General features: G+C 44.5%; 2 protein-coding genes across 12 annotated transcripts in view; one reads left to right on the forward strand and one right to left on the reverse strand.

Moving 5' to 3' along the window:
• The first annotated feature begins 208 nt into the window (after positions 1–208).
• On the forward strand, positions 209–23,445 carry PDIA6 (protein disulfide isomerase family A member 6). The gene is made up of 13 exons (XM_023619537.2): positions 209–358; positions 5,580–5,721; positions 9,160–9,217; positions 9,875–10,001; positions 12,292–12,398; positions 13,859–13,989; positions 14,379–14,493; positions 15,033–15,173; positions 15,957–16,041; positions 16,171–16,243; positions 17,453–17,611; positions 21,413–21,509; positions 22,178–23,445. Exons 1-13 carry the CDS (start codon positions 340–342, stop codon positions 22,244–22,246), a joined length of 1,323 nt encoding a protein of 440 aa, XP_023475305.1. The 5' UTR covers positions 209–339; the 3' UTR covers positions 22,247–23,445.
• The window catches only part of ATP6V1C2 (ATPase H+ transporting V1 subunit C2), a 54,474-nt gene continuing 53,735 nt past the window's right edge, over positions 22,974–23,712 (reverse strand). For 7 of the 11 annotated variants that reach the window (XM_001503538.6, XM_001503540.6, XM_014731310.3 and 4 more), the window contains one exon: positions 22,974–23,659. In XM_001503538.6, coding sequence (XP_001503588.4) covers positions 23,570–23,659 — 90 coding nt within the window. In that variant the 3' untranslated portion in view covers positions 22,974–23,569. The remainder of the gene's footprint in view (positions 23,660–23,712) is intronic. The other 4 variants (XM_070236695.1, XM_070236691.1, XM_070236693.1 and 1 more) reach the window with 1 other exon arrangement.

Here is a 23,712-nt window from a genome sequence, read left to right on the forward strand (position 1 = left end):
AAGCCTAGGAGGGGCGGGATGATTCGAGGGCCCGGGCAAAAGGAAAGGTTGGTCAGCACCGCCCCGCCCCCAGCAAGTCCCTCCTTCCGCCGCTCGCCCCGCCTCCGTTAAAAAAAACCAAACCGGGGACCTCTACCCGGCCGCCTCCCATTGGCTACGCGGGTGAGCGAAGCCTGCCGGGACCAATAAGCCGCGGCCACGGCTTGGCGAGCGCCTTCCGGCCCGACCCCCGCGCCGCCTGGCGCTTGCCTGGTGGGCCGAGGGCGGGACCGGGGTGGCGGGGGCGCGGCGCGGCAGAGCTGAGGCGGCGGCGGGGTGCGCGGCGGCGCGGCGTTCGGCATGGCTCGCGTGGTGTTCGGTGAGCGCGGCCCCCTCCTCCAGGGGCCGGCTGGGGGTCCCGAGTCCCCACGGCGGGCCGCGGCCCGGGGAGCGGGCGGGCTCCTGGCCTTGGCCGGGCTGGCGCCGGGCGGGCGGGCGTGGGCCCGGCCCACGCGGGGGACCCGGGACGGGACCCCGGGGGCGGCGGGGCCCAGGGGGCGAGGCTGCCCTTGGCTGGAGCCCCCGCGCCGGCCCTCGGGCGGAGGGGAGGGCGCCCTCAGGGGGCTTCCGCTGCCCACCTGGAGGGAGCGCGTGCACGGGCACGAGGGGGCCTGGGCTGCGCTCGGACCCAGGACCCGGGGACCGTGGGACAGTCCGAGCGCGGGGTGCCGAGCTCCTGGTGGAGGGGCGGCGGCCCGGCCGCGTTTGAGCCGCCCCGACCGGCCCTGGCTCGTCCCTGGCGGAGGGTGCGGATTGGGGGCGACGTAAAAGGAGGACCCTGTTCTGGGCCTGTCCTCAGACCCCAGAGTGTCCGGGAGCGTCGCGGGCGCCTCCCCGTGCGGCTGGTCCTTCCCACCTGTGCATGGAAGTCCCGCTTGTAAGAAAGGCTGAGACATCCAAACCCAGTCCTGGAAGGAGGCCTGGGGGGAGTCGCCTTAGAAAGGGAGCAGTGCCTTCCTCCCGAAGCTGGGCCCAGGGTGCAGGAGCGCTTCAGAGGTCATGAGGCTCGGTTTCGTTGTTACAAGTTCAGACTTTGCCACAACTAGAAGGACCCACAAGTAAAATAGACAACTATGTACTGTGGGGATTTGGGGAGAAAAAAAGCAGAAAAAAGAAAAAAAAAGTTCAGACTTTGATGAATTACGTAAATGTCTGGTGTAGACGCTACAGTGAGTGAGTTTGAGGATCCTGTCCTCTGGGCTCCCCCTAGTCCCAGCCAAGGCGCTCCAGCAGTCCTTACCAGAACTCTCTGGATCCAGACCACGGGGTTGGAGACCTGGCCGGCCCTCTTCCTTATTTTCTAGCTGTGTGACTGGGAGTAAGTTACTTAACCACTCTGGGCTACTCTACCCCATAGCGTTGTTCTCGGGATGAATCAGTTACTGTATGTCTAAAGAGAGTAAACAGTGTATAAATATTTGCTGTATTCCTGTAGAGAGAGTAGAGGGAAAAAGAATTTAGTTTTTATTTAGTTGCCCATGAGTGCATTCAGAGTAGGCTCTCAAAAGAGTATGATTCTATCAATTAACTCGTTATTTTAATAAATGTAGTCAGCCTTCTTGGGAGCCCTGGTGGTTTCTAGATGAGTGCTTTGGGACCACGTACTCTTGCTGGCAGGTGTGGGACCGAGATGTTGCTGATGTGGATTTATAACAGCCGTAACTACCGTGGAGGAATAATGGGAAGCCACAGATGGCAAAACCATCTGCTCACATAGATTGTAGACACTCGGATGTTCCAGTTTCTCATTGGTGCTCCTTATCAGTGAGTGGAAGGGCGACGGGTGCTTCAGAACCAGATTATTGGTCAGCCTTGACCTGCTTTACCGTCTTAAGTGAGCCGAGGGTTTTGTTGTTTTCTTGAGGGTTTTTGTAGGGGGTAGTTACTGGCTACTTTTATGCTGTTGGTATTTATACATCTTTTCATCTGTTTTTCTGAGTATTGTGTAATTTGCTTCTAACCCTACCAGGTCAAATTGCCTTATAAGGAATTTAGATTTCGAACCTTTACATCTAGACATTTCCACTGGATAGCCATTTATAAGGAGGGGAGGCTCTTGTGAGAACCAGGCAGGTTTTAAAGACAAGTACTTGACTAAAGTCTACTACCATTACTAGAAAAAAAAAATAGCCCGAGTCCGTGATACACTGAGTGTCGGTAGTCATGACCATCCTTGAGTGGAAAGGAAGCACCTTCCTGAGGTGAGAATCCCGCTCCAGCCCTTGGTGACTCCAGCCTGCTTGAACAGCTGAGGAGGAGAGTGCGTTCTGCAGCGCTGTCCCTGATTGGCAGGAGGAGGGAAGGAACCTGATTCTCCTGCCACGGTCTGGAGGATGACCTGCCTTGGCATTGTGCTCCTGCAGTCTCCAGTCCTTTGGTTAAAAATTCGGGTTGCATAACCATGTGCTCTTTCTAATTCTGTGGCCTTAGGCAAGTTACCTTTGCTGTATCTCCATTTCCTGGACTGAAAATGGGCATGATGATACATACCACATAGAGTTCTTAAATGAGTTAATAGATCTTAGATGTTTAGAACCATGCCTGATACATAGTGTCATATAAGTCTTAGTTAAGATGTCGGTTTCTGGAGGGTAGTTGGACAGATAGATATATTTATTCATAAAATGTATATATTTTATATATGTAAATATTAGATACTCAATCCCCCTTGTAAGATTTTCTCTTAAGGAAATAATCATATTCATTTGGGGGGGGGGAAGTATAAGAATTTTCAGCATTGACCTGTTAATAATGAAAAATTGGGAACAATCAAGTTCTGTCAGCAGTGCATTGGCGCCATGATAGAGCCATTAAAAATGCTTACATGGGGGTAATGAGTAATCATTAATTACTTACGTAGAAAATGTCTGTAATTTATTTTGAGTGAAAGAAGGTTACAGAAGGGACTGAATAGTAAGATTGCGTTTATATAAATAGAATAATGTTTGAGACCACTGTATTGTGTAGAGAGAGGTCAGTAAGGATATTCACCAAAATATCAATAGCTTCTTCTAATGGGACTGTTGGTGGGTTTTCTCCTTTCTTTTCCATTTTTGAAAATTTCACAGTGAGCCCAATGTATTGAACAAGTATCAATCCATATCAATTTTACGAAAAAAAGATAAATGTCTTTACAAGTAGACCTCCCTAGGGGGTTTTCTAGGACCAGTTTTTCTTTCAAGCTTATTCAGTATTAGGGCTGTCTCTGCTTAGGTCTTGATTTACTTGCTTTGTTAAATATGTCAAACTCTACTTAATCTCTCCTGCAGCAATGAAAAGATTATCGAGCAGCACCATCCAATAGAAAATAAACTTTATATGTAATTTAAGATTTTCTAGTAGCAATGTTTAAAAAGGCAAAAAGAACCAGGTGAAGTTAGTTTTAATATATATTTGTTACCTGATATATCTAAAATACTATTTCAAGAGCTAATCAATATAAAAAATATTAATGAGGTAGTTTACATTTTTTTTTCCTACCAAGTGTTTGAAATTCAGTTTGCTTTTTTTGTGTGTGTGAGGAAGATTGGCCCTGAGCTAACATCCATGCTGACCCTCCTCTACTTTATGTGGGATGCTGCCACAGCCCAGCTTGACAAGCAGTGCAGGTCCATTCCTGGGATCCAAAGCTGTGAACCCTGGGCCGCTGAAGCAGAGAGTGCGAGCCCAACCACTATGCCGCCAGGCCAGCCCCTCAGTGTGTTTTTTTACACCTTCCGAACATCTCAGTTTGGGGTAGCCACGTGTAGCTGGTGGCTACCGTATTGGATAGCACAGATAATCAAGGGAGCCCCACTTTGGCTGGCCTGACCTCCACCCACACTCACCCTCTCCCACCTCTTGAAATGGAAGAGGAGGTCATCCTGTCACGGGCCACCCCGTCCCCTACTCCTGACTCTGGCCATTTTGTTCCATTGTACCTTGTACTCTATCTTTAGTCTCTCCTCTTTCACGTATGTCTTCCCTTCCAGCTCAGATCACTCCTGTCTTCTTGTGTTTTCCTCCCCAAAGCCCCAGTATATAGTTGTATATCTTAGATGTATGTCATTCTGGAGCTTCTTTGGGGGACACTGCCACAGCATGGCTTGATGAGTGCTGCTGGGTCTGCCCCCAGGGTGTGAACCCATGAACCCCCAGCTGCCGAAGCAGAGTGTGTGAACTCAACCACTCAGCCACGGAGCAGCCCCAGATCACTCCCATCTTTTAAAGAAACTTTCCTTCTGCCCCACATTTGCTTGCTGTCTCCTGCCCTTTATGATGAAACTTCTTTAAAAAGTGAGCTCTAGTTGTCACCAGCTTGTTCCCGCCTCCTCTCTCCAGTCTTGTGCAGACTGGCTGCTGCTTACTTTCACTACTCCACCACCACTGCCAGGGGCCCCGTGACTTCTTTGTCGTTATGTGCCCTGGACGTCTTCAGTCTTTTCTACTTGACCTCCCAGCAGCATTTGTTACTGTTACTCATTCTGTTTTTCCATTGGTCTGTGTGACGCTGCTCTCCTGATAAGTCCCCATCCACTGTCCACATTGCAGCCAGAATACATGCTCTTTCTAGAAAGCAAATCTGATCATACCCCCTGCATGAAAACCCTTTCTTTAGTGGCTTCACACCACCCTTAGTAAGTCCACAGTTTCATTTCGTAAGTTCCTACAATACTAGCCATATCTATAATTCAAATGTAATATTCTTCAACAATGTAATTGTTATTCACGCCCATGGCATACTGAACCTTTTGATCTTGAGCACTAAAAGACAGCATGGTGTAATGGGAAGAGCTCGGAAGCAGAAGTCACAGAGCTGCCCTGCCTGTTAGATGCATGACCATCGTGGGCCACGTGATCTTTTTCTGCCTTTGTTTCCTTATTTACAAAATAGGGATGATTCCCGCTCTCTAGTTAGTAATGCTGGGAACAATCAAGTGACGAATGGATTTGAAAGTGACTTGAAAGTGCTGTTAAGTGTAAGGTGGAGGATTTGGCAATATAAAAATTAACATCGGTGTACATTCCTTTCAGAAGTAATTTACCATTGAGTTATTCCAAAAAGTTTCATTTGAAATCTTCCAAATTCTATTTACAAAATAAGCGTATGAAAACGTGACTAAGATGGCGTAATAATGCACTACCTTAGAACATGGGTCAGTCTCACTTGTAATTTGTTGCATCAACCGATTAAAAGAAAGAAATTATATGATCATCCTCATAGGGTGGCAGTGATAGTCCTGCCTCATAGGGTGGCTGTAAAGAACGAGGGTGTTGATACCTGAAAAGCACTAAGAATAGTATTTAAAACTTTCTAGTGCAGCCCAAGAGGTGAGCGTGTGGACTGTCTGTTCCCTTCCTGCTCGGCACCGCACCAGTGGGAGTAAAATTCCAGGGGCCCCAGCAGCAGTCGGGGGGCAGGGCAGAGGGGTTAGGAGGGTCCTGGCCGGGGCCGTCCTGCGTGAAGGGCCCTGCTCAGCTGAGAAAGACTTGGCTTGCCCAGGTCTCCTGTCGGAGCATGAAGCCTGCCATTAATGGTGTGCTTTTTGTTGTTTCTCCAGGTCTGATGAGCTGCACCTTGTTTCTAGCAGTGAATGGTCTGTATTCCTCTAGTGATGATGTAATCGAATTAACTCCATCAAATTTCAACCGAGAAGTTATTCAAAGTGATAGTTTGTGGCTTGTAGAATTCTATGCTCCGTGGTAAGTATTATAAAATAGTTGTTGGTTATTTATGGTACTTATGTATTAATACTTATGTATTAGTATTTCTTCTAATTTTATCAAAGTGTGATTTTATTCAGCCGTCTAGTCTACTGTTTGTTTGAAAGAAGTAGAAGAGAGGGAAATGGGATACTCCACAAGTTCTGATCTGTTAAAGGCCTTGGAGATTAAGTCAATTAAAAAAAAAGATGGTTGAAGTAGCTAATTGTTGCAAGAAAGAAAAATAAAAGCCTTGTAATTTTAGGAAGATCTATATGATGAGGTAAGTGGGATGGAGGTGGAAGGGAAACTGGTTTTCTGCAGAAAGCATATTGGGTGAAGGAAAGGGAAGAATCAGTGATTGACTCCATTCTGTTTCTTGAAGAGCGTTGCTTCCAGAAATATGTAATTAGAAAATCTAGTTTACTTTTAAAAGTCTTCTCTTACTTTACCTTCATTGCTGGAAAAATCCCTTGTGGAGTGGATACATAATTATCATTGAAATTAAGGGTGCACAATTATATGTCATCAAAATACAGCATTGCACTAATTGTTTATGTATTATTGCGTTTAATGCAAACAAAACAAAAAACCAACAAATAGAAGTATGGAAACAGTGCAAAATGTGCACGAGATTGTCACAGCTCTAAACTCGCAGGCCGCAAGTTCCTTGAGAGGAGACCCGAGCACCAGCAAGTGTGTATCTGTGCGGGTTAATTGCGTGGTGATCTGCGACCCAGACTAGTCCTTTTAGATGTGAGCTATGCCTTGTGAGCTCATGTAGGGTAGTAAGTGAAATGCTTACAAATTCTTCTTACCTGAGGTGGCGCATTTAAGGTATGCCTGATGAAAGGTTTCCCTTTATTGCTTTAATTTTTTCTTTGGAAGACCATGAAACCATTCAGTTTAGCAAAAAAACCTTCTATTTTAAAAGTTTATGTTGCCACATTGAATCCTGTTTCTCTTAATGCCTTTATTATTTTTTTAAAAAAAGCTATTTGTCTTTTGCTTCTTAAATTCAAATGAGAATTCTATACAAATAGTAATTGTGCAAACATTTTTTAATGCCTTTGTATGCAGTTTTTACTAGTTTTGATCTTGTTTTGGGGAGCTACGATGTAAGAGAATATACTTCCTTCCCAACCTAAACCAGACCGCATAGCTGAGAAGACAGGATCTGGATGCGGGAGTTAGTTATTGTTACACGGGCAGAATTTTGCTTCCTAGTGTTGTGGGTCAGAGACTGTCTAATTAGGGGAGGTGCTTTTAACTTCTTTTTGTGCTTGGACTTCGGCAGCTTGGTGAAGGTTCCTATTTTCTACATGTATAAAATAAAGCATATAGGATCACCAAGGAAACCTAAGATATTGAAATAGTGTTATGAAATAGTAAGATAAATCTTGATGTGGTTAGGTAGTACTCTTTTACTGGAGATCCAGCCGCAGGTCTAACAGCTAGCGACCACAATTCTGAGATAGTGATGAGTGTACGTGATGTTTAAAGACATCTGCAACAGCGATAGTGGTGATATGAAAATAGCCATGATTTTTATTCGTGTCAAAGTCACAAGTACTGACCAACTGTGGTATGTTGTTAATGTTCGTAATTGAAGGAAACCCTAAATTTCAATTACAGGTTAGTGAAAATAGAGGGGTGTTTTCCCCACATCAGAGTTCACAGAGCCCCTGAATTTTGTCCACTGATCCTTTGGGGGTCTGTGGACCCAGGTGAAGAGCCCGTGGGTTAGAGGGTGTGCTGCTGTGTTTATATTTATTTGGCATTTCGATCTATCTTTACATCACTTAACATTGAAATAGGAGGGGGTATAGACTCTGACAGTCTCTGATTTGAGTCCTTTCATAGAATAAACTGAAACTAAAAGGGCATAAACTCCTGTGAAATTTTGGCCTCCTGGCCTTCTAAGTATCTCACCTAAATAGCAAAACTTAACTATGTGTAAGTATGTAGAATCAGCATTTCAGGACATTTCCCTGAAAGATCCTGACTTCTAAAATAGTGGGTTAAGCTTAGGCCCCTGTGAAAGGCAGTACTACGCACTGATGAAGAATGTGGGATCTGGAGTCAGAAAGGCCTGTCAGGCAGCTGTCGCTGGATGACTCTGTGATATTGGGTGGTCTTTACCATCCCACGTGCTGTGTCATCGTCTGTAAAATAATAAGAGCTAGGCCTGCCTTCAGGGTCCTGGTGCTGATGAAATGAAATCGTCTGTGAGGAGTGCTCGTCACGACACTGGCACGTGGCATTTGCTCATTAGGTCCTTAGAGACCAAATTAGAATTCACTTTGTTTAAAAACAGCAAATCATCTGTGGATAAACTGGTTGTGGTTATCTTCATAAAATAGATGTTATACAACACTGAATGTGCACGGTATAGCTACCTACAACCTCAGTGAATGGTATAAATCAAACAGATTTGTGTGTATAGAATTTTTTAAAGGCACTTTTCTGTGTGTTATGTTGCACAATTTTTTTCAAATACTAGTACCTAAAAGATTAAGGTTGTTTTTCCTTGTGTTCTTGTCTCTCTTGCTCTTTTGTCACCACCTTGTGGTGTCAAGTGCTTTTCAGCTTGTTAGGCTTACTGATTTGGGATTCTCTGTGCATTTTTAACTCCACAAGCTGCTTGTGGGAGCCAGAGAGCATTGAGGTTTAGGCTCTAATGCAGATGCGTCGTCGCTACAATGAAAAGTTTGGAGCAGATCAGGGAATGTCTCACCTTAATAGATGTAAGAATCACTAGTAGGACCCCGAACCCTTTCTCCGGGAACTCTGATTTCGTGGGGCCCAAGAATCTGCAGTTGTGTAGCCTGACAGTTGGGACCACACATAGAGGTGCACACTTGACCAGATAAACACTGAAGTTCCTGCTCAGGGATAGAGTTACTAACGATAAGAGTTTGTTTAAACTCTTTCAATATGATTGAACTGAGCAGTAGTTTAGAAGCTTCTTTGTTACAATATGAAAAAGGGTTGTGGTGCAGTCACACAGTGCTGAGCCCCCAGTCACTGATAGTGTTGTGGTGCAGTCACACAGTGCTGAGCCCCCAGTCACTGATAGTGTTGTGGTGCAGTCACACAGTGCTGAGCCCCCAGTCACTGATAGTGTTGTGGTGCAGTCACACAGTGCTGAGCCCCCAGTCACTGATAGTGTTGTGGTGCAGTCACACAGTGCTGAGCCCCCAGTCACTGATAGGGTTGTGGTGCAGTCACACAGTGCTGAGCCCCCAGTCACTGATAGGGTTGTGGTGCAGTCACACAGTGCTGAGCCCCCAGTCACTGATAGTGTTGGTTGGCGCTCGTTCCCCCTGCAGGCCCTCACCTCCAGTGCTTGTCACTCAGTAGACCGTTGGTGGATGTTTTTTGAATTGACGATCAAAGACTAATTGTTGTCTTATTTGTGTTTTCATCTCCTAAAAGGTGTGGCCACTGCCAAAGATTAACCCCAGAATGGAAAAAAGTAGCCACTGCGTTAAAAGTAAGTTTGTAAGATGTCCACATTCACCTGTATATGTTTAAATAAGTATACAAGCAGGTTTGATGTACAATAGGAAGTTACTTTGCATCTTATTTATGTATTTATTTATTTATTTTGGTGAGGAAGATTGGCTCTGAGCTCACACCTGTTGCCAGTCTTCCTCTATTTTCTATGTGGGATGCTGCCACCGTATGGCTTGATGAGTAGTGTAGGTCCACGCCTGGGATCTGAACCCGTGAACCTGAGCACAGAGTGGAGCATGTGGAGCTTAACTGCTGCTCCACCAAGATGGCCCCTAATTTGCATATTGAAGCTCAAAACCCTTTTTCTGGTGCCAAAATCATGTAAGGAGCAAAGGGATATGTATAAATTTTTGTGTTGTCTGTTTTTATCAATTCTGTTTCCCAGATAAATGACCTAACTACTCTTAGTCGTGCTCATTCTGGGAGCTGCAGAGCGGTCTCCGTGGGCTGACTTGCGTTTCACCCTTCATTCGGTTCAGGCATGATTTCCCAGGCCAAGGCCCTCGTTAATTCCGACTGTAAACCATGCCCTGCCCTTCATTTTGTTTGTCAGTCTACGCGAATCAGATGATGGGTTCTTGTGGAATCTGCTTCAGTTGAAGGAAAAATAGGTATTTCTTTTGTATTTCTGCAGGATGTTGTAAAAGTTGGTGCAGTTGATGCAGATAAACATCAGTCCCTAGGAGGTCAATACGGTGTTCAGGGATTTCCTACCATTAAGATTTTTGGAGCCAACAAAAACAGACCAGAAGATTATCAGGGTAAGGACTTTTCCTAACTTCTCCGTTCCCCTGGTCGGAATCTTAATTTGAGCAGGTAGGTGAAAAACAGGAGGGCCTAACTCGATAGTGAATTTAAACTATTGATGTTACTGTGGAATATTTTGCCTGAGGATCTTTATGCCTTGTAAACACATACAGTATTTGAGTATTAAAGCTGTTATGTAGTCTCCTATTGATAGGAAATAAGTACCACAAATTCTCCCTCTTGTGTAGATAAGTAAATTGTATTTGCTGTGACTCACTGAGGCAACTAAAGAGAGGATTCTGGCTCTAGACTCAAGGGTAAATGTTATTTTAGTCACTCTGTTCTTTCATAGAATAGTCCTGGTGTTTTATTTAAGATCTCACAAACAGATCATTATATTAGGATAATCAGAATTGCTAGGTTGAGCTATATCCAGGGTCCTAAAAAAAGTATTGGGCATAGTGTGTTTAAATTATGCTCATTTGATCATTTTTTTAAGATTTCATCACCTGGGGCATATCAGTGACTGAGCTTAGAGTCTGACGTCTTAGGTTTTGCTCTTTGTGAGAAGAACAAGTTTGTGGGGTTGGGCGGGGGGAGAATCAGCATCACAGGAAAGCAGAATGCTATTGTGTTGTCTGAACTTAGGGTCTTGCTTTGCATCAACTGAGAGAGAAGACATCCCCAGAAAAGGGAAGCGAAGGGAGTGCGTGCAGAACCTAGAGAGGGAACTCTGAAGACAGCCTGGCCTGGGTGTAACTGCGGGCTAGACACAGCACCTAATCTCTGGACTTGCTTCTTACCTGTAAAATGGGGTGTGAAGACCTATTTTAGGCTGCTAGAAGTTGCATTGACAGAGTACATGTAAAGCATGTAACTTGGTAAATATCGATCTAGTTGGTACATCTCCCAGCTGGGGGTCAAATACTTGGAGATAGGGCCTTAGACATGACATTTCTTCTAGACTCACCAGCTCTGAAGTCCCATAAAATGATCAGTTTCATTTTTCTGAGTAAACATCTGCTTTGGAATAATTGTTTGTTTGCTTTGCTAACTTATAAAAATAGAATGTTTAGAATGGGGGTTGGCATTTGGCCTGCTGCATATTTTTGTAAATAAAGGTTTTAGAAAACAGTCATTCGCGTATTGCTTATGGCTACTTTCACACTAAAGCAGGAGAATTGAGTAGCAGCAACAGACAGTGTGGCCTGCCAAATGGAAAATAATTACTGTCTGGCCCTTTTCTGGAAGAGTTTGCTGACCTTTGGTCTAGAGTGAGAAAACCCTCTGTCGTCTTTCCTGGTTTATTTCTTGGTGTAGTTCCAGGTAAAGCTTGGTGGAAGGGGCGCTGGCTCAGAAGATGGAGCAGAGGCTGTTTTTATGTTGAGGTCTTGCCTTCTGTGTGAGGAAGTGATGTGTGGTCCTGCCAACTAGGGATGTGTTACAAGATGCTCTGAACGTATTCAGAGCATTGCTGTGCTGTATTTCTTTCAATGTCAGGTCTGAAGTATTCTCAGAAGTTTTCCTCTCTCCCTGGGCAGTTTGATTAGAAAACTGTTTTTAAAAAAAGAAAGATGAAACTTTCTGAAGAGATTTTATTAGAGTTTTACCCTTGAACTCTGAAGATACCCTCATGGCATATATTATCCATATACTTGTGACTCAGTTAATGGCCCCTTTTTCTTGAGCATATAGTTTTTGGTAAACTTCCAAAGGCTGTTGTCATCACTGAGTTTTAGTACAGTTTGTTGCTTCTTGTATTAGGAGTAAGTTCAGCTACAGAATCTAAAAGCCTAAAATCACAGTGTTTTCTAAGCAAGGTAGCAAAAAGAGGCCCGGGATTGCTTTCCAGTTGCTTAGCTTCAGACCCCTCATAGCCTGCTTTGTCCATGGTCTTTTCTGTTATCTCATAGAAAAAGTTTCTTTTATTTTCCTCATTCGGTACTTCTCCTCCTTTTTTACCTAGATAGTTATTCATGTTATTCATCTGTGTACATTTTATATATTCAGTAAACATTTGTGAATTATTCCCATTAGGAGATGATATTTATAGGTGACCAGGACATTCTTGTTCCTGCTAATAACCTAAAACTGAAGAAGAGGAATTGGTTTTCCAAGTGTAAAGTCTAGCGTGAAAGGTATGCTGGGGAGAAATTGACTCTCTCTTAAATACACATGGTGTTAGGTCTGTGTGAACATCAGATGACACTGACAAATCTGTAAAGGTGCAGGTCTTTAGGTAGCATCAGACAGGCGCACAGCCCGCCAGCACCGTTCTTCTGATCATCCTTTGTCTTCCTGTAGGTGGCAGAAGTGGCGAGGCCATTGTAGATGCTGCTCTCAGTGCTCTGCGCCAGCTCGTCAAGGATCGCCTTGGGGGAAGGAGCGGTGGATATAGTTCTGGAAAACAGGTAAGGCTGTATGGTGTCAACTTTTAATGTGTGTGGTGATTGTGAAGCCTGAGTGTAAACTCCTTGTAGAAGATAATTTTTTGTTTTAATATTTTAAGTTGGTTATCTTTTATTTAAAAAAATAATAGGAGGTTGAGTCAGCTGATCCCAGACAGAATCAGCAACCTAGCCTGCTCATTTGGCCACCTCAGAATCACTGTCACCATAGGCAGTCAGCCCCAGGGCGTCTTGCCACAACTGCAGGGCGAGACCCAGGCCCCCAGCTAGGCGTCCTTGTCCCAGGCTGACAGAAGAGTTTGGACTGTAGAGGGAGAAAGAGCTCCAGGCCAAGGTTGCTGGGGCCCTGGGATCCCTGGCCTTCAGAGCTCCAAAGTGGAGAGACCAGCTCTCCTCCCCACTGACTTTGGGCAGACAAGGATGAAATTTGGATGACCTCTTGGCCTGTATCTGTGGCAGTCAGCCCAAAATCCCTGGAAAATTATGCATAAATGGATAAGGAAGAAGAGAAAGAAGTTCCTGTTCTACGGATTGGTATTTTAGATGCCCCTGTATGAAGTTGTGAAGTTTAACCACGATATACTTATGTTCTTGTGAGATGACATTAAATTCTTACTGATGGGGGCCGGCCCCGTGGCCAAGTGGTTAAGTCCGCGTGCTCCGCTTCAGCGGTCCAGGGTTTCGCTGGTTGGGATCCTGACGCGGACATGGCACTGCTCATCAGGCCCTGCTGAGGCGGCGTCCTACATGCCACACCTAGAAGGACCCACAACTAGAACATACAACTATGTACCGGGGAGATTTGGGGAGAAAAAGGAAACAAAAGAAAGATTGGCTACAGATGCTAGCTCAGGTGCCAATCTTAAAAATAATAATAATAATTTCTTACTGATAAATATGTATAAAATGGCCCTTCACTCTTCTAGGAGGCTGGTAAAACTAACTCTACACAGACTTCGAGTTTACAGAGATTTCATACTCTCGTGTTTTATTTCAAACTTAGGCGTTTAATGAGCCCAGCTGTCTTCCCTGCCTCCGTGGCTGCTGGCCCAGGCCACACACAGCAAGATAGCCAGACTGACTACTGCTTAGGGTTAGCACTGAAGAAATTTCTCTGAAAAAAGAGAAGGATTAATTGCAATTTTCAGCTTTTTTGATCTATGAAAAGGTAGTAACTAGTTATGTTCAGCATCCTGGGACACAGCGGCAGCTGTGTTTGAGTCTGAGTTAGAATAATGTTATTAAGGTGGTTCTTTGAGCCATGTTGAGGTTTCTCTTAAAAATAGTAGGTGATAGAGGTAAAAGTAACAGTAAGGAATGTCCCCAACCTGAGTAAGATAGTTTTCACTTGAAGGAAAAACTCAAAACTTTGGTAAGATGTAGAAGGAGTTAGTGCACTTAGAAGAGGAATAGTGTGCTTTTTGGCCAAATTGTAGTTTAATGTTTAATGTCACAAATGACAGGGTAGAAGCGAAAGCTCAAGTAAGAAAGATGTGATTGAGCTGACGGATGACAGCTTTGATAAGAACGTCCTTGACAGTGAAGATGTTTGGATGGTGGAGTTTTATGCTCCTTGGTGTGGACACTGTAAAAAGTAAGTGCTTTTTACTGAGTACTTTTTAAGTCGCGGTGGTTTTAGTGTGTTTGTCCAGCTCACTTTGAAAGAGCTGAACGGGAGCAGAGATGATCACCAGGCTCTCCTCCAGAAAAGCTCTGACTCTAAATGAATGTTAAACATTGGCATTAGTGCCAAGGGTTTCCTTTGTCATATCGTCAAGGGTTAACAGGGAGCTGGCATCCAGATTTGAGGGGAGTGACAAAGGCCTGGGAAGCAAATGTGTGAAGGGTCGCATCGTATCTTTCGTAAAGCTACACATAAAATGTTTTCCAAGTGTGATTTAACTGGATTGGGCAGAAAATGCACACAGAGTACTTGTGCTGAGAGGTGAAATACCCTTTTAAAGTGAATATATTTTTCTACAGCCTGGAGCCAGAATGGGCAGCTGCAGCTACAGAGGTCAAAGAGCAAACGAAAGGGAAAGTGAAACTCGCAGCTGTGGATGCTACCGTCAACCAGGTGCTGGCCAGCCGCTACGGGGTGAGTGTATCCCTCAGGCCCATTTCTCTGTGAAATACGCAGTATTTTCAACTGCGACTTCGTGCAGGACTCCAGGCCCCCCTGTGAGGTAGGAGGGGAGATGGTTAGCCATTTTGTAATGAAGAAATTAAGTCACTTTATTGTCATAATGAATTAGTGAGTCTGGAACTCGGGACGGTTGTTTTGTTTTTCTTTTTCCCCCGTCTCACTACTGTGTGCTCACTGTGACTTTCAGCTTGCCCAAGCTTTTACAGGTTGTTCATGTGGTATTTGAAGTTGGTCCGTTTGTTCTAGAGCAGACATATTGTATCAAGTACGTATCCAGGGTTTGGATAAGATTTGGCTAAGCCTGGCTGTCAGGCTGTTAAAACCCCCTGATTACAGACCTCTGTGTGTTATCCCTTAGACAGTGATGCAGGCTGGGGAGTATTTTTGTTACATTAAATTACCTATAAGGTAGTTTTAGAAACCATAAAGATTATTGTATTTCTTACTAAATGTTAATTTGATTTTGTACTCTGATCTTTTTTTTTAAATAGATTAGGGGATTTCCTACAATCAAGATATTTCAGAAGGGCGAGTCTCCTGTGGATTATGATGGGGGGCGGACAAGATCAGACATCATTTCACGGGCCCTCGATTTGTTTTCTGATAACGCCCCACCTCCTGAGCTGCTTGAGGTAACGGCTTCAGTCATTCCTAGTAAGGAAAGCTCTTCCAGTCTGATGGGGGCGTTAAAGCAGTGACCCTCTTTTTGTCTCTTCACATTAGCTCTTTCCCTTTTTAAAAATGCTTTCTTTTAAGTGTTTTACGTACTTTCAAATGGGCAAAACCTATCTGATAAATTGCTGCTTTTCATACCTTTTAGTACTAAAATAATTGCACTATGAGCAAAAGTGTACCTAAGCTTCTTAAAAATAGATTGGATCCAGCCACTTCCATTTATTGTTCTCGAAATAATAGCTAAGATTTATTGAGCACCTAACCCTGTCGCAGACACTGTTCTGCTTTTATGTAGATTTTTCTCTTTTAGTTCTCCCATGAGCACTTAGAGGTAGATACTATTTTTATTTTCATTTTGCATATAAGGAAACTGAGGCATAGCGAGCCTCAAATTCACATAACTATGTAGTACATATAAATATGTCTGTCTGTCTAAATGATTAAGTGTCAGAGCCAGGCTATGCCCAGGCGTTCTGATTGTAGAGACCGTGTATATTTGCCAGTGCCTCACCAGCAGCACAGATAGATGGCTTTGGAAGAAATGACAGAAATCCTTTACAGAACATTATTGTTGGTCTTTCTGTAAAGCATATAAGGTGGTATTACAGAAGTCTTACCTATCTCTCGAATTGCTTTGCTTTTTAATGAAAGTGATGGTGCTAAGTCTTTGTATTCACGCTTACCTTTGGGTTTTGCATCATGTGGCCTTCCAACTATCCCTTGTGTTTTGGGTCCCACAGATCATCAACGAGGACATCGCCAAGAAGACATGTGAGGAGCATCAGCTCTGTGTCGTGGCTGTGCTGCCCCATATTCTTGATACTGGTACGATGAACTGGAACTCGCTTGCCCTTAGTTGTTCTGTGCTACCTGCTCTGAGGACACTTTCTAAATGGATTAATGATACAGACGCCTTTATTTTTACCTTTAAAAGTTTTTCTCTGTTTAAATCAGGAGCTGCAGGCAGAAATTCTTATTTGGAAGTTCTTCTGAAGTTGGCAGACAAATACAAAAAGAAAATGTGGGGGTAAGTTATTGAACTTATTATCTGAGTGTCGTTTGGACAGGAGAGTGTAGTGCTTATTGAAAGTATCTGGTTCCCTCTGGGTTTCTGTAGGATGTCTTCTTTTGTGTGCCTTGGCATGTTTTTTTCTTTAAAATACAAAAATAATCATCATCTAGGAGGAAAAGAAGTAATGCAGGTCTCTTATTTATTAGACACTTATTTGTACCACAGCATACTTTTTCTTATAGGAATTGTGTTTTAAATGGTGATTGGGGTCCCAGGCTAGCAAGCAAAAACTTAAATTAGTAACAAATGAATTCGGGTACAACCTTGAAGTCTAGATAAGGAAGCGGAAACAGAAGCGTGTTTCTTTACCCTCTCCTGCCTGAGGGCTGGATCTGGGCAGACTTTTTAAATGAAGTATGTCTCTGTCTCCTTCCTGCTTATCTTTTTGCTTCTCATCCTCAGTATGCGTTGCTGTCCCAGGTACCTCGTGCCACTTGCTGTCACTCTCACAATGACCTTGTGCCTTCGTTAGTTCAGCGAGTGTTTATTGTGTGACACGCTCTGAAGTTCTTTATTCTGCACCATTGTAGAAGTTGCGTCAAGAAATTGGGTTGAGCATTTCTATGTGTATTGAATAATGACATATCCATAACTTTTTAAAAGAAGTTATTACACTTCTAAAGAGCACACAGACAATCCAGATGATATTGGTAGGGTTTCAGGTAATAAAGACAGCAAATTCATCAAATTTAGTGAGTAATGTTTTGGGGGCTGCGAGAACTGTCTTATAGATGGACCAGTCCATTCTGGAGTTAGGGTTTAGGGAACGTAAGAGAGGAGCTGTGGTTACTTAAGAGCACGTCTACAGTACATTATTCAAAAAACTTACCTTCTGCTTTCCATTTATTTCTGCACCCATTTCATTCCATAAAATATTTGAAGTGTAATGGACAAAGAGAACAGTTTAGTGGTACCAGAGGGTGGGGCGGTTGGGGAGTGGGCACAACGGGTGAAGGGGCACGTTTATATGGTGACTGACACATAATAATTTACAACTGAAATTTCACAATGTCATTAACTATTAATGACCTTAATTAAAAAGATATTTTTACTTTAAAAAATACACATATTTGAAGTGTAGTCTTTTGTTCTTTAATTAAAATCTGCTAGATTCTAATTACTTTGAAAGGGATCTCTGCTCTGAAAACCAGTCTGCTTTTCTAGGTGGCTGTGGACAGAAGCTGGAGCCCAGTCTGAGCTCGAGACTGCACTGGGCATTGGCGGGTTTGGATACCCCGCCATGGCAGCCATTAATGCGCGCAAGATGAAATTTGCCCTTCTGAAAGGATCTTTCAGTGAGCAAGGCATTAACGAGTTTCTCAGGTAATTTCTTGCCTTCCTGAGTTGTTCTCATTTTGTCTGTTTGGTACTGTTGCAGTTTTTTTTTTTTTCAAAACTAGGTTTACATAGACCAGGCGATAATGGAATTATTTTGCATTTGACATTCCAGAGAATTAGATGTTTATAAAAATTAGAGCTTTTAAATCATCTTCCTGAGCTTTGTTCTCTTTTCCATGGAACCATTCTGTGTAGTGAATGATGCTAATTCTTTCCTGTTCTCAGGCCAACTCCTTCTTCTGGCAGTTGGCACTGGCTCTTCCTGATTCTCCGAAGGGTCTCCTAAGGGTCGCCCATCCCTCCAGCATGCTTTTTCCCCTGTCTTCGGGTACTGTGGTCTCCATCCCCACGGCGTGCTTTGTCCCCTGTCTTCGGGTGCTGTGGTCTCCATCCCCACGGCGTGCTTTGTCCCGTCTTTGGGTGGTGTGGTCTCCATCCCCACGGCGTGCTTTGTCCCCTGTCTTCGGGTGCTGTGGTCTCCATCCCCACGGCGTGCTTTGTCCCCTGCCTTCAGGTGCTGTGGTCTCCATTTCCGGCAGTTGGCTTTAGAATGTCGGTATTGAAAATGGGTATACATACTTAAGTAACTCCAACAGTGTGCAAATGACTGGATGCTTTCTCAACGTCAAACCCAATTTATAGAGCTTACTACCGTGTGCTGCTAGTCAACGCATCCTAAAACTGACTGAGGTCATCTTTTAGGCAAATGCAAGGCATTGACCCTGTGCTTTCTCTCAGATGTGTGGTAATTTGATTAAGGCCTCTTCCCCATAACTGTGAGCTCCATGAAGCTGAATCTCTTGCACAGTATTTTCTCTCTGGTCACTGCTCAGGAGCCTGGCTGATGACAAGCTCTTGGTAAATAGTTCATGAATGAATGAACCCTGGCCACTGGAACAGTTTCCATTAGGAAAGGTAGCACTGCCCTCGAGGGGCTTCCTGTTCATCAGCAGACGGCGCATTGAAGGAGGACTGCTGAACGATGTCCTTATCCTTTTTCAGCAGCTAATTCCAATGTTGAAAACTTAGGAAACGTCTGAGAATAGTTAGCAATAGTGAGATTGAGCCTCTGGACTCACTTATTGGAAATTACAGGTTCTAACCCCAGCTTTAATTTTATTTACGTTTACTTTCAACCAGGTTTCCTCTTCTAGTTTTTTAAGTGCAGAGGAGGTATGCGCTTCATGGAAAAGGTGCAGGGACGATAGCATGTTGTAAACCTGAGCCAGTTACTTTTGTGCTTGAGATCATACAGGCCAGTGGGTCTCAAACTTTGTGCCCTGGAGGTGGCAGAAAACCTCAGAACCTGCTTGGTCCAATGGAGAAAAGTGTGTGTGGATGAATAGGAAGGAAACAAGCTACCTGCCGGTGTATTGTTTCTAGCTGCAGGGGAATCTGGTTTTCTAAGAACTGAACGTGCAGAGAGCACAGCACCGGTGAGGAGCCTGCGTCCAACGGTCAGTCTCGGGCCTGGCCGAGAGCTGGTGTCTGCGTCTGCCTAGTGGCGAGAGGCACTGACACGCAGCCTTGAAAAACCACAGAACTGCCGCCGTCTGGCTGTTGGAAAATCAAAAACAAAAATACCATCGGTGCAACTGTGCAGTTTTTCAGACAGCCCATAGAAGTTTAACGTAGTAACGATGAAGCTAAGCTAACAGTTTATGAACGTAGTGGCAGCGATTGAAAGCTGTGATCGACCCATGATGACGTTAGTGATTCCCGCGTCTTTCCCTGAGATGGTCGTGTGTGTTCCTCCTGGGGCAGCAGCCTGAAGATAGAAGTACATGACTGTGCATTATGCACCCGGAAGGGCAGAAAGGACTCGAGTTTACTGTCAGTTCGTGGCTCTTCAGTTTGTTTGAAAGCAGCAGCCAGAGTTCTCGGGATCTGTCTGTTAGAAGAGGTCTATGTTAGCATTTAGCCTGCAGAGAAAATGGTGGCGGGGGAGAAGCCTAACTGGGCTATTAAAAAACCTTTTTTTTTTAAGCAACTGAACTCTGCTCTGAAGGCACACTTCCCTCAGAATTTTGTTACTATTTAAAGGAGGTTTGGCATCTGCCCATTAGTCTTTGTTTGCCCTTGCTGCTGACTTTAAGGAAGCGAGCTTTTTGTTTTTCAAGCACCAACCCCATCCACCAAATGTCCAGTAGCAGATACGTTGGCATTTTATTGAAAAGGCTCATGTTTAGAGATGATGAATAACCTGATTAAGGACACAAAACTAACACGAGGTAGAACCGCTGGCTTTTTATTATTCACATGCGTTTGTATTTCCCACATGAGCCAGAGCTTGGATTGGCCTGTGCCCCTTCCTGGTAAACTGAGCCATTCTAGCGTAGATTTTAGACAGACTGAGAGACACAGGTCTGACTTCCTGTGTGGAATACCTCTGTTCTGCCCGTACATTGGTATGGCAGTCAGCATCCTGTCCTGTGTTACATGTACAGTTCAGTGAATGGTGGTCAAGTGGGTTGTAGAGCATATGAGAACCCTCTTTTCTAATGTAACTGATATATCTACTAGGTTTCTCAACATTGGCACCTTGACATTTTGGGCTGGATAGTTGTTTTGTCCTGTGTATTATAGGATGTTTGGTAGCCCCCCTGGCCTCTACCTTTTAGATGCCAGCAGCATCCCCTACACACACAGTGTGTGACAATCAAAAATGTCTGCAGATGGGCCAGCCCTGTGGCATAGCGGTTAAGTTCGCCCACTCCACTTCAGCGTCCTGAGGTTCGCCAGTTCAGATCCTGGGCGCGGATCTATGCACTGCTTATCAGGCCATGCTGTGGCAGGCATCCCACATATAAAGTAGAGGAAGATAGACACAGATGTTAGCTCAGGGCCAGTCTTCTTCAGCAAAAAGAGGAGGATTGGCAGTGGATGTTAGCTCAGGGCTAATCTTCCTCAAAAGAAAAAATGTCTGCAGACATTGCCAGATGTCCTCTGGGGACAAAAATTGCCCCCATTTAAGAACCACCGATATACATTGTGAAAAATGCAAAGTAGCCAAAGGTGATGGATAAAATTACCCAGTTTTTCCCACCATGCAGGTAGCCGTTGTCAGACACATACAGGAAACTTGGTATCCTGTTGGGCGTTTTTTCTCTTTTGCCCATATCCCAAGCACCCTGCACTGGAGGATATTGAGGCTTCTTTCAAGGATTCCTTGCTCACGTGTGGTGACTGCCTCTCCATCTTTCCAGTGACGTGTTTTCTGTCAAGACCTGCCAAAGTCAAGGCTAACATGCTGTTCCACAGCATAGCTCTTCTCTGTCTCCAGCCTGAGGTGTGAGAGAATGGCCACCGTTGTCTGTGCTCCTTTGCGAGGTCTCCAGTGTCTGGGGCTGCTCTGAGTGCCGCTGCTAGAAATCCGAGGAAAGGAACTGAATTTTAGTTTAAGACGCTATCTTTCAGAAAGCCTCTCTGGGGTCTTAAGTTAGTCTAGAATTTTGTTGATCCAGTGTCATTCTTGGTTTTGCCCATGTTCTAAATCAACTTTGATAGTTTTTACATACTTAATTTGTATTTTGGTAAAGTACATTTGCTATTTTTTTAAGTTATTGGTAGTACCTGGCCTTATCTGCTGCCAAGGCCTTAGTCAGGAATTTCATGCCTGGTTATATTATTGTTGCTGACTGGAAAGATCATTCTATTCATGAGGTGTTTTTCAGGAGCAAGAGGTGAGAAATGCCTCTGCATAGACAGAGTAGGCAATTATTTTAAAAAGTAGTTTCTTCGTCAGCAGTCCGTTGTGAACCTGTGTGTTTTGGTTGTTTCCCTCAGGGAGCTCTCCTTCGGGCGCGGATCCACAGCCCCTGTGGGAGGTGGGGCGTTCCCTGCCATCAGCACCAGAGAGCCTTGGGACGGCAAAGACGGTGAGGTGAGTCCCCAGGGCCCGAGGCTGTGTGTGCAGGACTCTTTGTTGGGGCTCTCGTCCATCCTCTTGGACTTTCCAGATCCCCCTGCATCTTGGCTTCTTGTAGATTGAGTCGTTGCCCTCAGACCTGAGCCTTGGCCGGATGCCAGAGATACCTTCATCTCAGGGGCCATTCGGGAGGGTCTTCAAGACCCTTCACCCCGTCCACCCTATTTAAAAGTGCTGCATGGCATCTGGTACTCCTGACGGAGGCGGCCACGATGCATTTCAGTAGTGAGGCTGCTCTCCTCATCACTACCCCTACGGTGAACTTCACCTGGAGTTCATTTACTTTTGTCTCAGAGAAATGCAAAATTGCAGTTTTGGAATTAGCGTTTATTCCGGTACACTTCTGCCCCATCCTCCTCAAAAGGACCAGTTAAATAGCTGTCGGTTTTCAGAGGTGAGTGGTAGGTTAAAATCGTGTCGCGTCTAAGTTCTCAGCTTTTCCATCTGTCTGATAGTAGGCAAAGGTAAAAGCAGGAGCTGGGTTATTGGGGAGAAGCAGGCTTTGTCATCCGAGTTCCTCTGGGAATGAGCGTGTCCCTGCAGAGTGAGACGGTGAGCTCGCGGGCGCCCTCTCGTTCTGCAGTGGACCCTGCCTGGCCTCACGGCGGTTTTCTGTGTTGCAGCTTCCCGTGGAAGACGACATTGACCTCAGCGACGTGGAGCTCGACGACTTAGAGAAGGATGAGTTGTGAGGGCTCAGCACAGACTTCAGTTTTCTTTTCTTGGGAGCAGATTTTTCCAGCAGTGAAGGAACATTCTTTACAATCAGATGAATCTACCAGTGGCCTTTTCCACCAAGAAGTAGCACTTGATTGGTCATTTGAAACACTGCAACAGTGAACTTGTGCATCTCAAGAAAACAATGAAAAATTCTATGAATTGTTGTAGCCAGTGGATTCGGTTGTATTCTGTTATGTGATACTTTGAAGAAAACTGATGGGCTCTCAAAACACTTCCACCTCCCTCTGCCGCTTGAGTGTCCTTGGGGGCTGTTTCTCATACGTAAGTTTTTTAATGTGATTCTTTCATTTGAATATTAATGGCTTTTTTCCATTAAAGAATAAAATACTATTTTGGACAATGCCAATAAATGTATGAAATTAGTGTCCACATCATAACCTCAGAGTCTGACGTTTAGCCGGTAAATCAATGTTCTGAAGGGGTGACCTGATGTCTCCTCTCTACAGACTTGTGATTCAGATGAGAACATCAGGAGGCCTATCACACTGATTTACAGGGGTCCCGCCAGGTCAGGTTCCATCTGTAAATATGAAATGAAAAGCAAGTTTATATAGAAGATGAAAAACAATGGGTTGTCAGTTGAGAACTGCGTTTTGTGCCCAATATTTTGTCTTTGGGCCATCATCAGTGACTAAGAGAATATAGCTGGTTATACAGTTAGCTCAAGGTCTTTTGCTGTTTAAAAATTTTTTTTTTTTTTTTTTTTTTTTGAGGAAGATTAGCCCTGAGCTAACCTCTGCCGCCAATCCTCCTCTTTTTGCTGAGGAAGACTGACCCTGAGCTAACATCTGTGCCCGTCTTCCTTTACTTTATATGTGGGATGCCTACCAACACATGGTGTGCCAAGCGGTGCCATGTCTGTACCCGGGATCCAAACCAGCAAACCCCAGGCCGCTGAAGCAGAAGGTGCAAACAACCTCTGCGCCACCAGGCCGGCCCGTAGCTCATGGTTTTTAATGTTACTACTAAGCCCTCACAAAATGTCCACTAAGATTTGAGATACGGCAGCAGGTTAACAATTTATAGGCAGTTCCCCTTTGTGTAAAACATTCACAAAATTGAAGTTTTGAATTATGTTGGAATATGAGACGAAAGGACTGAGAGCATTTCTTTATTGTAACTTAAAAAAAATAAATACAATTGTAACTAACTTTTGTGAGCAATTTCTCTAAAAATTTAAATTCTGTAGGACATTTAAACTGCTCGGGCTGAGGGAAAGAAGCCTCTGTGTGGTCTGCATGGGTGCGACAGCTTAGTGGCGCCAGCTCGTCTTTCTAGTCAAGGAGATTGAGGTCGATGTGGAAGTAGACGTAAGGAAAGTAGTCCTGGTTGTTGAGCTGCAGCCCAGGGATCTCCACGGACGCCTGCGAAAGAAGACAGCAGTGTTCCACGTGCGCACGTGGTTTCCTGGTTTATT

This window comes from Equus caballus, chromosome 15 (genome assembly GCF_041296265.1).
Source record: "Equus caballus isolate H_3958 breed thoroughbred chromosome 15, TB-T2T, whole genome shotgun sequence".
NCBI classification, from domain to species: domain Eukaryota; kingdom Metazoa; phylum Chordata; class Mammalia; order Perissodactyla; family Equidae; genus Equus; species Equus caballus.